Below are 14,503 nucleotides of genomic sequence, written 5' to 3' on the forward strand. Positions count from 1 at the left end.
CATATTTTTAAAGGGAAACTAAAACCTAGTGAGCTTTTGGTTTTACCATTTTTTTCTTAATCAGCTGAGCTATTTTCTTCTGGGATTGGGCCAATTTGTCTTCAGGAAGAGACATGCAGCCTACGGCCATCTCCTCCGTGGCCTTAGTATCTTCTTCACTCTCTCCAGACCCGCTAGATGAATACAGTTCATCTCTTTGCTGGTATGCTGGCTTCTTGGCTTGCTGTGACCTGTAGATACCAGCGAGGGGCATGGATTCAGATCTGACCTCTGCATATCTCAAACAAGGTAAAATTGAAGGACAGAGCCCTCCCAGCCGGGGGCTAGGGATATGCTAACATAAACTTGAAGGAATAAAGTCTCTTGTCACCCTTGAAGCCCAGAATCAGGATGGCAATGTGTTGATTCAAATAAAACAGATTTGGCAAACCACCCACCTACACCACAGTCCCAGCTCTGCTACTTACTAACCACATGACCCTAAGCAAGTTATCACGTAATTTGCTTCTTTGTAAAATGAGGTCAATCCAATGAGATTATTGGATTAAATCAGATAATACTCATGAATCATTTAGCATAGTGCCTGCTATTTAGTAAGTACTATTTTAGCATTAGTTATAATCATTTTATTAGCTCCATGATTTGGTTTCTTCATCTACAAAATGAAGGTGGTGAATTGGAAGATTTCAAAGATCTTTTATATTCTAAAATTCTTTTTTTTTTTTTTTAATTTTTTTTTCAACGTTTTTTATTTATTTTTGGGACAGAGAGAGACAGAGCATGAACGGGGGAGGGGCAGAGAGAGAGGGAGACACAGAATCGGAAACAGGCTCCAGGCTCTGAGCTGTCAGCACAGAGCCCGACGCGGGGCTCGAACTCACGGACCGCGAGATCGTGACCTGGCTGAAGTCGGACGCTTAACCGACTGCGCCACCCAGGCGCCCCATATTCTAAAATTCTGATTCAAACCAGGAAAGAAAACGGATATAATGAATTAATGGGAAGGGAATTAACAGTTTGTGGCTAGACTTCACGTGTCCTCTTCCATATTTCTTAAAAGTAGTGGCCAACTAACTAAAGCAAATGTGGCCCCACCAAGGAGAGGCCAGGGAACTCCACACAGTCAAGAGCAGATTCAGAAGCAAAATGGACTTCTCAGTTGTGTTACAGATAAATGTATTAAAAAGAGCTGAGTGGGTTGAAAATCTCCCCCTCTCCACTCACCTCTCTCTCTCTCTCTCCTACCCTCCTTCTCCCCTCTCCTTTCTCACTTGCTCAATGTAGATCTCTGACTTCAAAGCTGAACATAATTATGAATGGGTGATTGGAAACGGTAAAGATAAAAGTCAAGAGTTAATCTTATACACACCAAAGACATAACCATGTCCTAACATGGCCAGAAAAATCAAAGTGATCCAGAACAAATGGAATTCTAAAATCTTAAGTGCAACAACAGAATGTTCAATTAATTATAAACAAGTCCCCCAAAAGAATCACTTCTGTATTCACAATAGCTTTTAAAAATTCAACCCCTATATAGTTTTAAGAATAAAATTTATCTTCCTTTTCCACTGATAAGTAATGAATGTTCACTGTAAAAAAAAAAAAATGAAAATACAGAAAGAAAAACAAATGTCAAGTGAAATCTTTCACATTAGGTTTGAAAAATGAGATGTTAATATCCATCCAGACTTCCTGTTCTAAATAACCTACCCAGAGGTATATGAGCAAACCAGGTCAAGTGGATAGGAGAGCAACATTTCTTCAGGCAAGAAACAGAAGTGTGCTTTCAGAAGACACACAAACTCAATGGAAAAGCCAGAGAACATGGCTGATGTAATGTGATCAGAAGGTAGGTGCTACATTTCCCTCCTCTCTGCCTAGTGAATTCCATACTCCTCCTTCAAGACCCAACTCAGGCGTCACCTCTGCTGGAGTCTTGCACTGGAGTAGTAAGCAGAAGGGCTTGCAAAAATTTCCTCCAAATTTCTACTATACTGCAAATCACATTATAGTCTCATTTTCAAAATTTGTTTTGTTTCTGAGTCTTCGCTTTCTAGCAAATAAACTCCACCAGAGCCAGGGCTAAATCTCATTTGTTTCTGAAACCCTGATACCTGGCTTACAGTAACAACAAATAATGAATGGCTTGTTAAAGGATGAACAAATGAATGAAAAGAGAAACGGTAGTCTTTAGGATACTTGAAAAATACTGAAGATAGAGGGAGTCTGTGGCAAGAGATCGTGAGTCAAGAAAAATAAAAGAAAATTTAGTCCCTCAGTTTGCTTAGGCTGCAGACTTCACAGATCTGGAGAAGTTCAATATATCAGGGTCACCAAAGAGATTGTCAATTATGGATCTTAAAAATTATAAGCCCTAAATATTTTATTTTATTTTATTTATTTTTATTAAATTTTTTTAACGTTTATTCATTTTGGAGAGACAGACCAAGTGTGAGTGGGGGAGGGGCAGAGAGAGACAGAGAGAGACAGAATCTGAAGCAGCTCCAGCCTCTGAGCTGTCAGCACAGAGCCCAATGTGGGGCTCGAGCTCAGGAACCATGAGATCATGACCTGAGCCAGAGTCGGATGCTTAACCAACTGAGCCACCCAGGTGACCCACGCCCTAAATATTTGAAGTTCACCCTTCAATGAAATTAAGCCGAGACCAAAGGCAGTAAGCTTGAACAGCAGGGACCTCAAAGGGAGGAGAAACATTGAGGTCTTGACAAATGAGAATGCAAAACCTTAAACTGGCTTTGGATTAAACATCTTGTCATGAAAGATAAGACAACTGGAGAATACTGGCCAGATACCTTGAAAGATAAAATAAAAGTCAATAAATAAGAATAGGCAGGTTGGATGAAAGGTCTTCCTTGCCAGGTTTGTAACTTCTTCTATATGTTGCCATAATAAATATGAATTCTGACTAGTAATAATAAATATGAATTATCTGATTACTTCCAAGATACTCTACTATGAACTCTATATCTTAATTTCAATTTTTATATTATATAAAAAAAATTACATAAACCTTAACCTCAAGATATTTCATGAGGAGGGACAGAATTACTAAGCTATTAACCACTTGTCACATGTGGCTATTAAGCATATGAAATGTGGCTAGCCTGAACTGTGATGTGCTATAAGTGTAAAATACACACTGAATTTCAAAGACTTAGTTTAAAGAAAACATATAAAATATTTCATTAGTTATTTTATAAAATACTTCGGATACATTAAGATAAACATCGTATTAAACTTCAATTTACCTATTTCTTTTTTGTTTTTTAGTACGGCTACTGGAAAATTTTAAATTATCTATGTGGCTGGCATTTATGACTTGCATTATATTTCTATTTGATAACATTGGCATAGAGCAATGGTTCTCAACCAAGGGTGACATTTCCCCTAGGGGAGATTTGGCAACCTCTGGAGGTATTTCAGCTTTTCACTACTGGGACGGTGCTACTGGCATCTAGTGGGTGGAGACCAGGAATGCTGCTAAACATCCTACAGTGTACAGGTCAGGCCCCCACAACAAAGAGTTATCCAACCCAAAATGTCAGCAATGCCAAGGTTGGGAACTCTTGGTACAAAGGAATGGTTCAAGAATTGACTCTGGAGTCAGACCGCTTAGTTTAAATCACTAGCTCCGTGTTGGGCAAATTCCCGAACCTGTTTTTGATTCATACTCCTTAGCTATAAAATTATAATAGTATAATAGCACCACCCTTACAGGGATGTTGGGAGTTAGATGAGTTAATATACAGAAGCACTTAGAACAGTGCCTGGCACACAGTATTTGCTCAATAAGTATTAGCTATTATGATGTGAAAGTTTAATTTACTTATTGTCTATTTCACAACACAATTTTAATTTGCTCATTAACTCTGTTATATTGAATTCTCCATGACTTTACCAATCTTGTTACAATTATAATTAACCTATCTGTAAAAAATAGGTTAGGAAAAAAGTATTTTCCTTCTTGCACAGGTTGCACAAATACAAATGGATCTTAGAGCAGAATCGTAATTAAAACACATCACAGAACTTCAACCTTCTCTTCTGTGTAACAGGCGCTCAAAGCTCCTCACCCCAGGTTTGCCTGAAGTGGGAGGTCCCTGTGTTCCAGGCCAGTGACTGAGTGTGATGTCAAGGTTCTGAGCTACTTACAAGTGGAAGCAGAAGTCCCAGTCAGTGTCATTGCTGACGGTTGGAATGCGGATGGGGCTGGCTTGCATCTTCTTCCTACCAAGAATCACAGGTGAGGTCGGCTTTGGGGAAAAAAAGCTATCCTATTTTCCCTCTGTTGGATGCTGTTAACATCAAACTGAAACTGCCTAAATATATAACCCATCTGAAATTCAAAAACAGACTATACACACTCATGCATAGAGACACCTGGAAAGCAGAAATTAAAGACATTCGTCAAACTAAACCTCTGAATTAAAGTTCTTTCCTCTACATTTTTTTTTTGTGTGTAATCAATTTTTTTTTATTTTTAAAAATTTTTTTTTCAACGTTTTTTATTTATTTTTGGGACAGAGAGAGACAGAGCATGAATGGGGGAGGGGCAGAGAGAGAGAGGGAGACACAGAATCGGAAACAGGCTTCAGGATCCGAGCCATCAGCCCAGAGCCTGACGCGGGGCTCGAACTCACGGACCGCGAGATCGTGACCTGGCTGAAGTCGGACGCTTAACCGACTGCGCCACCCAGGCGCCCCTACATTTTTTTTTTACACTTATTTATTTTTGAGAGACAGAGCACAAGTGGGGGAAGGTCAGAGATGGAAGGAGACACAATCCGAAGCAGACTCCAGGCTGTCAGCACAGAGCCCGAGTGGGGCTTGAACTCACAAACTGTGAGATCATAACCTGAGCCGATGTGGGATGCTTAACCGACTGAGCCACCCAGGCGCCCCAAAAGTTCTTTCCTCTAATTCCGACTCCATAGTACCTCCAAAATCCCTGGCTTTTTCTTGCCCCCTTAAAGCCAGTGCATTTACAGCTCCTGAATCACCAAAACTATGTTCTGCTCAAGTCTGATATTGTTTTTGCAAGATGGATGCAAGCAAAGGAGGAGCTTTTAGTATTAAATGAGGAATAGCCAGTTTATCGGTTAATTCTTCTTGTCCCTAGGGCATTCCCACTATTTAATAGGAAGTCCCAGTTAAGGAACACACACGCGTCTATTTTGGTATTGTCGTTAGCTGATGGGGGGAAATGGTTGAAAACTCGTGGCAAAAATCCGATTCATAATTATTTGTGAAATTCAATTCTCACGGCTCTCCCCATCGCTTAAATCCAAATCGAACGTACGGTTTTGTACTGAACATTAACACCCGCCAAGTCGCTCCTCATTTCACCCTGCAGAAGGTCACTCATTCCCACCTGAGCCCTGAGCAGCTCTCTCTGATCCAGGCTCCGGAACGTCCACAATCCAAAAACCAGAAGGAAACTTCATTAATTTCTCTTTCTAATCTCGACTTTCAAAACTATGGCCAGGGCGAGGAGTTGTGAGTTCTCAAACTCCTGAGTTCTGTTCAACGAGGTACCATACGTCCCTGAATAAATTATAACACCAAACTTTGGCGCCTCTCTCAAACGCAAAACCCTTTCTTCTCTCCCCGCAATTTCGTAAACCCTGACGCCACATCCCGAGCCCCAGGCGAGCATCCCAAGGCTTCTGTCTGGCGGGCGGTGTCGCCGCCGCAGAGGTTCCACGTGGAAAAGCACACGCGGGGCGCCGCAAAGGAGGGGTTGATTCCCGACCCGGCCTAGGGCAGAGAAGCCACGCCCCGGAACTAGCCTTCCCGTCTCCCTCAGCCGGCGAGCTCAGCTTCCTCCAGGGGCGTCAGCGTCCTGGCCTCGACGGACCTCGTTCAGGGAGCCGCAAAGGTGCCTGGCGGAAGCGAGACCCTGAGAGGTCCGCCTGCGGCGCGCCAGCAGCCCAGGTTCCGCCTCGGAAGACAATGGGGTTGCCATGGGAACGGAACGCCGCCAACAGAGCCGGGAGCGTCGGCGCCTGTAGCCATAGCCACGCGGGGAACTTCCGGCCCCGGAAAATTCAGGGCCGCTGGGGCCAACCTGGGCTTTCCGGTCTTTTTTGTTTTGTCCGGGCGCGACTCGCACAGCCTCAGGCTTGTCTTCAAAACTTCCCTCAGCTGCGGCGGAAACGTCACCTGTGTTTTTCTCGAAGGGACTTTACCTGTCAGGGTTGAAGATGCGGGAAGAGGAGACAAATCCCATCGGAGGATGGAAGAGAGCGCCCGGTTCCACGACCCTACCTACGTAAAGCAGTAGTGTACGGTGTACCCGGCTGTATGGGCGCACCCCTGCGCGCCCCCTGCACCCCCTCCGCCGCCCGGTGTTCTGGCTCTCCGGGAGCGGAGAGAAAAGGCTCAGATATGACTACTGACGGTGTCGGCACCGTCTGTGTTGCCTCTCCCGGTGAGATTTGAGCCATGCTTAATCAGGAACGCGGAGTGCAGGAAATGAGTAGTTTAAGCAATGGGCCACTAATTCTGCTAATGATTAGCAGTTCCAGGAACATTTTCGAGGGGGTGGGGCACATTTGGCAAACACCACACAGCCCTGATTTATGCAGCACGTGTTCTTATACCACCGCTCCTCTTCAGTGGCCTGACATACACAGTAACAATAATTCAGATCTGACAGGTGCAGGGGCGCTTGTGGCTAGTACCTGAAGGAACAGCACCGGCTCCGTAGCCTTGTGTATGAGAGTATGATCACGAACCCTACAATAAACGACGGACCCATGGCAAGTCAAGCTGAAGGTGATGTGTCCTCATTTTCAAAAAAGCAGGCTCGGTAGAGAGAGAAAGAAAACATTTACTAAGAACTTCAAAGGTGGTGTTTAGATTTGGTGTTTGTTCTTTCCAGTTCGGAGGATGAAGTTTAATTGCTACTGATCCAAGACTGCCAAGAGAGACCAACCAAGATAGGTTGGAGGAGCTGTTTAAATGAGTTTGCTTAAATATCTCTTAAGGAAAACCTGGACAGCCTTTTAACTTAAGGTTTAAAACTGTTGGCTCAAGATCCTGAGTCAAAATTTTAGAAAGAGCCCACCCCCTTTATTCTGTCTCTTAAGAGATCTCCCAACATGGAACAAGGATGAGAGCAATGAACTAGCTTCAAGATTTCCCCTATCTGGTTTTGACTCCGTGTGGCCTGGGGCAAATCACAGCCCCTGGGTCTCGATTTTCTATGCAAGAAGAGTATTTGTTACTATGAACAGTATTTAACATATATGAGGATAAAAAGGAAGAACCGGTTTCCTGTTCTCTAATTCTCATTTCCCTTACCGTTAAGTTGGTCTTCATCAAATTGAAAAGTTTTAATGTTCTGTCATTCTGGGAATTGGCTGGGAGTTTGTTTCTCAGTGTATTCAATGTAACTTTTCCTTCCTGAGCCCTGGCTTTTGCCCATCATGGTGAAGGGAAGTAAGGTACCAGAACAGGCACTGAATTCCCATTTTAAGAATGACACTCTGGTTCCACCTCCATTTAATTAGCTCTGACCAGAAGTAGTTCATCTGTAAAATTAAAAGAAGGTTAAAGACTCAGAAGGTTAAATTAAAAGAAGGTTAAAGAAGGTTAAAGACACAGGTCAAACCTGTGTGTGGTTTTTTTCTTTCCTTGCCATCTTCACCCTGTCCCCAAATGTAAACCTTAGTCACGGGTAAATGTGCTGAAACTTTGTTCAGTAACTGAAATGCGGTGCTAGTAATCTGGGCAGACATTGCTTTCATTGTGTTGGCTCACGGTCCCTCCCTTGATCCTGAACAAGCATCGCTGTTACAGAATCACACAGAGGAAGCATGTGCACAGGGTCCTTCCAGATTCTTCCATCCCCAAATAAACTGTGATTAACTCCTAATTATTTCAGCTTCAAAGACTGTGAAACTTAAGGACAGGAAATGCAAATAAGATTTCCCTTCGACTGTATAATTTCTTAAAACACATCTGTCCTCTCTAGAATGGGTTAGAGACCTTACTTCTGAGCTCCCACACTATCCCATCCATAATCTCCTCTTGACACCATTATATTGGCACTCTCTGAGTTTCTCACAGTCTCCATGCATCTGTCCATCCACTCAGAAAAAAAAAAAATGCATATTGAAGAAACCTATTCTGTGCCCAATACTGTTCTAAGCGTTAGGGAAGCAATAGCGAATAAATAGACAAAGATTTTGCTCTCTTGGAGCTTCTATTCTACTAGGTAAAGAAAAACAGGGCTATTAGTAAATAGTCTGATGTCTCTGCAAGTTAGAAAAAGACACAGAGCTGAGGGAATAGGCAACAATTTTGTGTGAATTAGAATTAAAAAAAAAAAGCCTCTTCCTTCATCCAGACTCAGGCCCCCTGTTAAGTGGTTAAGCTTTGGGACTAGAGGGTGGGCTGGATTTTAGGACTCCCCTCCTCCCTCAACTGGGTGAACCACCTTACATGAAAGTGACAAATTGTATGGAGAAAAATAAAGTCAGATAAAGGATCTAGAAAGTGATGTGGACATATAGATTGTGCTAGTAGTTAAGGAGGGCCTCTCTAACAAGGTAGCATTGAGCAGAGGAAATAAAGGAGAAATAATACAAATGTCAGAAGAACATTTTAAGATAATAGCAAGTACAAAGGCCCTGAGGCAGGAGCAAGTTTGGTGGGTTCAAGGAAGAGCAAAATGGCAATTAAGAATGAGGAGGCTGAAGAATGGGTCCGTGAAAGAGCAGAGCATTGCAGGGCCTTCTAGACAATTCATTCATCTAAATATCCACCCACCCAGTGAATACTGAATCCCTACCAGGTGGCAGGCCCCGGTCTGATCAGTTGTGAGTTCCTTGTGAGCGGGAGGTGTTACGTTCACCACTGAGCCTTTGGCACTCAACAAAGTGCCTGGCTTATTATCAGTGCTCTGCAATATTTAAGAAGCCTGGAGTCATCTTGCGGAACTCTCCAGTAGCAGAGACTCTAGCTCCTCAGTATGGATATCAGTTCCCTATCACTGCTGTAACAAATCACAACAAATTTATTGGCTTAAAACAACACAAGTCTATTATGTCATGGTTCTGGAGGTCAGAAGTCTGCAGTGGCTGTCACTGGGCTAGAGACAAGGTGTAAACGAGGCTGGTTCTTTCTAGGGGCTTTCGGGAGAATTGTGTTTTCTTGCCTTTTCCAGCTTCTACAGACCACTTGCGTTTCCTGGTTTGTGGCTTCAGCCTCCACCCTCAGAGCCAGCAGCACAGCATCTTTATTTTAATGTTTGTTTATTCAGAGAGAGAGCGCACGAGTAGGGGGCAGGGCAGAGAGGGAGAGGTTCTCAAGCAGGCTCTGCACCGTGAGCACAGAGCCCAACGTGGGCGCTCAGATTCATAAACCATGAGATCACGACCTGAGCCGAAAGCAAGAGTCAGATGCTTAACTGACTGAGCCACCCAGCCACCCCCGGTGCAGCATCTTTAAATCTCTGACTCTTGTCTCCTTCCACTTTAACAGACCCTTCTGATTAAGTCAGCCCCACCATAGAGCCCAGGACAATGTTATTGAAACCCAGCTGATTAGCAATCTTAATTCTGCCAATTTAATTTTTCTTTGCCATATTACATAAGATATTCACATATTCCAGGAATCAGGACATAGACCTCTTAGGGGGTAGGTCCACTATTTTGCCTACTCAGTGTGTTTAACCTGACTTAATTTGCATATGTTTGAAAACATCCAGAGGTCACACAAAGGGAACCCGTGCTACTTCTCCTCCCGTTAAAAACTTACAGTATTTGGCTGTGTTTTGTTCCTTTCTCTCCCCTACACATCTTCCATTTATAGTCTAGTACATCTAGTCACAGTACTTGAATATACGGTTTCTTCCCATGGTAGAGCTTGGTTTATAATGAATGTGCAGGGATGTCTTCCCTTCCACTCACTTCTATCTCTTCCTCTTCAGAGGAGCTTTTCCATCTGCTGAAACCCACTTTGATTGCTCTCTCAACCGACAGGCTCCTATGGCTTACTCATGGCAACCATCACAGTTGAGCTCTTGTCCTTTGACTGTTTCACAAATATGCAACTCTCACGCTTGAATTCTTTGCCCAAAGCTGAACAGAAATTGCCACTCTGTGAATGCCTTGGTCTGTTGCTTTTCCCAGCCCCCGCTTAGCTTTGCAGCCTGCCTTTTAACTGCTCAGAAAGCATCATCCCCATCTTTGCTGGAGAGTGTTCCTGCTGCTGTCAGCACCCAGCATTCCACAGTTATGCCACGTTGCACAAGGTTGTGCTTCAACACGTTCTGGGAACATTTCCCCCCCACAGTGTATTATGTGTTTATCTTAAGTTGGGTGGGTTTAATTATTAAAGGCTTTGCAGTCTGTCTTCAAGTTTACATAAGGAAAACAAAATGATGAGTCTTATTCAACCAGTGTGAAGAAAAAGGCCATTCTTTCTCACACACGCTGTGATGATGCATACGCTATTCTACTTTTGTTCTCTGCATTCTTGTATCACATGATGGAAGCTATTGTGAAAATAGGCAATTTGAAAATTACCCAAATAGTCCTCACATGTGTGCATGAAGACATTTATATATAGGACAGTCATCACATCATTTTTAGGGCTGTAAAATTCTGGAAGCATCAATGAGGAACTAATAAAAATATAGCACCATCAAACTATGAAATATTATGCAACAGTTAAAAAGAATTAAATGTGTGATGGGGAACAGTATTTCTCCAAGATATTTTACGTATCTTTTTTTTTTTTTCTTGTAAGAAGAGAAACGACCAATCTAATGGAAGCTTTTAAATAGTTGAGGGCACCTGGGTGGCTCAGTTGGTGAATTGTCCCACTTCAGCTCAGGTCATGATCTCATGGTTTGAGCCCTGTGTCAGGCTTTGTACCCACAGCTCAGAGCCTGGAGACTGTTTCAGATTCTGTGTCTCCCTCTCTCTCTGCCCCTCTCCTGCTCACGCTCTCTCTATCCTTCAAAAATAAACATTAAAAAAATTTTTTTAAATAGTTAACAAGAGAACAGACAACTGAGGGGCAATTTTGAATTGAAGAACCATGATGCCACTGCCCACAAGTGGCTGATGCTTGGGGCTGAGTTGCTAATCAGCTGACCTTAAATAAGGATTTCCCTGGGTTATCTGGGTGGGTGTGATGTAATCGGAGGGGTCTTCTAAAGTGGAGGGGGGGGGTGTCAGAGTCCGACATTAAAGATGCTAGGAGATGGAAATGAGGTGACAGCGAGAGACCGTGGACCACTGGCAGCCACTGAGTGTGACTTGGGGTGGAAAGCACCATCATACCCAACGCCTCTGACCTGATCCTAAGAAGCCATACACATATGCTTATGAAGGCACCAAAAGTCAACAGAGATGCAAAATGAAACAAAAGTTTATTTTCTGCAATGCCTTCTGTAAATTACAAAGGCAAAATGCTAAACTACAGCATATAACTTTTCAATATTTAACCAGAGTACTTATAATAAATACGCATCCTGAAACAAGATAAAAGGCTACACTTTGTCAGGCGTCCTACAAAATGTCTCAAGTTTTATACTCTGCAGCATTTCTGCATGGGGGCAGGAGGGGGGGTTGTTTGTATTTTCTTAAGTGCTGTGACAAAAGGTCCTTTCACATTTCTTTGGAGCATTTTCTAAATTGGTGAAGTATAAACAACTTAAGAAAAGGAACACCAAGCTTGAAAGCCGTTTCTGCTTTGTGGTCGTTGGTCCTCATCCAATACAGATGAGCACATCCTCCAATATAGCCCATCACCCTGTGCGCCCAGGCACCCTGCGGTCTGTGGACCCCGTCAGAGCAGGCCTATGCTTTGCGTTATATACTTCGGAGACGTCTGTATTTAGCTTACATCTCTCAACAAAAACAATGCCATAAGGAAGCTGCAAGCAAGTTCAAAACGTTTTTAACCTGAAAGTCAAGGGAACAGAAGTATTTGCCCCCACGACCTTTGCTATGCACCATCATGTATGTGTACCATGTTAGGATTCTGGTTTCAAAGGTGGAAAAGTGATTGGCTAACAGTCCTTCCAAGAGATCATTTATGGGCACTGGTAGAGCTGGGGTATTCAAAAATACTCAGTGGGTAAAAGGAAGATTTTCTATATTCAGAAATGTGCTACAGTTCTGAATCTTACAGTACATCGTGAGGACACGATGGCAGAGAGGCTAGGGGGCCGGTGGCAGCTCGTGTAGAGTTTGGAAAGGGAATACATAACTACCTTGGCTATCGATGCAAACTCTGAGGAAAAAGTTATGCTTTAAAAAAGTCATAAGCATGGTTATCTAAAAATACTTTATTAATAGAGTCTAATGTAAATTTCACTCATTTAGGGGTTTAGCTATGAAAACATCTTTAAGAGCCAATAAAAATATTGTAGAGAAAAAAACACTTTTAAAAAACTGAGGTTAAGAACTATGAGGCATTTTTTTTTTTTTTTTGGCTGTAAACACGCAGTTTACTGTCCCTTGTTGAAACACGAATGTTTGGATTCCTGAGCTTCACAGATAACAGGAGGCAAGTTTGCATAGAAGATTTGCAATATGTCAACGATTTGCTTCAAAAGAATTTCTAAGGACAACTTGCTTTTGTTTCTCAACTTCGTATTTTAGTTAAGAGTACTCATCAAACTCTGAGACTAACAAGCAGGGCGATGAGCTATATAAGGCAGAGGGGGGAAAATGATGGGATTCATGTTTTAAGTCCACAGGATGTCATGATAAAGGCTCTTAAGTATGCACCACATAACGAGTGCCATACTATTTTGGTCAGAAGTTAAATCATGTTTTGGGCTTGGAAACCAAAGGCAAAGGGGCTCTCGGGTGCTGACTGACACCGCCTGAGTGTAGGAACTAAAGCAACGTTCGCTGAGCGGGGAGGTCTCAACATATTGCTCAGTGATGACAAAGCCCCTCAGCTGGTCGGGTCCCACAGCAGGTGCCCACCCACCAGCACCAGGACCAGGACCAGACCCCTGGTTCCAGATTCCGGCTCTGGAATCTGAAGGGACACCAGGGCGTTTCACTTGTGCTGCTCTCAAGTCTCTAAGCAGCTCTGGGGAGGACAGCCCTCTCCTGGACCCAGTCCTCAGAAAGCTGCCTTAGGAAAGGGAAAAAGTTAGGCTGGGCCACGGTGCATACCACGAGTGAGAACAATGGCAGTGGTTGCCGACAACTCCAGATCTAACACAAAGATGGACAACAAGGGGGCAGTGTCCTGCCACGGAATCCATTCTACTTCTTCTGGGACTGGTTTTTACACATGGTAAGGATCTGCTTCAGTACTTTCTGGACATCTTCATCCATCTGGCCCTAAGGAATTCAAACAAAAGACAATCATTAGAACTTAAGGTCAGTCCTGGCAGTCTTCCCCAGGGAACGCGACGGCCGGCTGACATGAAGCCCTTGGCTTTCCCCTGGATCTTCCAAAGGAACGTCAACCCTAGTGATTCTGACGTTTCTAGGAGGGACTGAGAGAGCGGGCCTTGCTCTTGTCTCTCTGGAGGATGATGAGGCTGGGTGTGCTAGAGCCACCAGCAAAGGGTTTCTGGGTCTCAGTTGCAAATGTGAGCCCCGCCAGCCAAGCCGCCAACAGTCGTGGGGTGAAGACAGTGCTGCCGGCTGAGAACATTGGCACGCCTGAGAAAGCAAGCCTGGGTTCCTCCCCCTGGTGGGGGTAGCAGCCACATCCTCCTTCATTCCTCAACAGAGGATGAGGCTGTTCTCCGTAAACGGCACAGGGCTCCTGACAAATCCAAAGCAACGCAAAAGGCGTTTTAAAGCTTCTCGATGTAAAAGATTCTCCTCGACTTTTCATTTGTTCTACTGGCTTAGTGACGGGAGCTGGGGTGACATCCACTGTGATATTTCTTTAGGATATCCAGGTACTTCATAGGCTGTTATCATACCTGCACAGCATACAGAAGATGCATTCGGTAAACAGATATCACCTCCTGGTGTTGTTTCTTGCAGTCCTAGAAAGAGACAATTTGACACTGTTTAGCAGACCTTTACAGAACAAAAACAAAAAACGGTAAGAAAGCTGTGGCCAAATGCTACCACCCAAGTGATTTCCTCCACCAAATGCTAGAATATGAGGACTTAAAAATTGTTGTGGGCTCACTGGGATGTAGATTTCTGAACACTCGTCAAAATTCTTAGAGAAAGATCTGTCAATATTCTTAGGGGGAGAAAATCTACCTATTTCATATTTTGATACAACTCTAGAAGAAAATTCACGTAAAAACTAGTTATTATATAATCCCACATTTGTTGCAAAAACCCTACGTATACATACTTATGCAAATACACAGATACATTCACACAAAATAAATGGTGCAAAGAAACATACTGAATGCAAAAAATGACTATCTCTGAGTGGTTGAATTATGGGCAATTTTTATTTATAGAAATTTTCCAGAGTTTTCTGTATTTTCCAACTTTTCTACAATAACCAAGTATTCATTACT

General features: G+C 43.2%; 2 protein-coding genes across 12 annotated transcripts in view; both read right to left on the reverse strand.

The window, feature by feature from the left end:
* Nucleotides 1-6,397, reverse strand: part of TTC23L (tetratricopeptide repeat domain 23 like) — a 59,194-nt gene extending 52,797 nt beyond the window's left edge. For 3 of the 6 annotated variants that reach the window (XM_049648201.1, XM_049648198.1, XM_049648202.1), the window contains exons 1-3: nt 5,814-6,396; nt 4,177-4,251; nt 47-230 (exon numbers count right to left, since the gene is read on the reverse strand). In XM_049648201.1, coding sequence (XP_049504158.1) covers nt 47-230; nt 4,177-4,244 — 252 coding nt within the window. In that variant the 5' untranslated portion in view covers nt 4,245-4,251; nt 5,814-6,396. The other 3 variants (XM_049648203.1, XM_049648200.1, XM_049648199.1) reach the window with 3 other exon arrangements.
* Nucleotides 6,398-12,467: 6,070 nt separating this feature from the next.
* RAI14 (retinoic acid induced 14) overlaps nt 12,468-14,503 on the reverse strand; it is a 143,316-nt gene continuing 141,280 nt past the window's right edge. For all 6 annotated transcript variants that reach the window (XM_049648211.1, XM_049648212.1, XM_049648208.1 and 3 more), the window contains 2 exons: nt 13,943-14,008; nt 12,468-13,346 (listed from right to left, as the gene is read on the reverse strand). In XM_049648211.1, the coding sequence (XP_049504168.1) occupies nt 13,269-13,346; nt 13,943-14,008 (144 nt within the window). In that variant the 3' untranslated portion in view covers nt 12,468-13,268. The remainder of the gene's footprint in view (nt 13,347-13,942; nt 14,009-14,503) is intronic.

The sequence above is a fragment of the Panthera uncia genome (assembly GCF_023721935.1).
Source record: "Panthera uncia isolate 11264 chromosome A1 unlocalized genomic scaffold, Puncia_PCG_1.0 HiC_scaffold_17, whole genome shotgun sequence".
Lineage (NCBI taxonomy): Eukaryota > Metazoa > Chordata > Mammalia > Carnivora > Felidae > Panthera > Panthera uncia.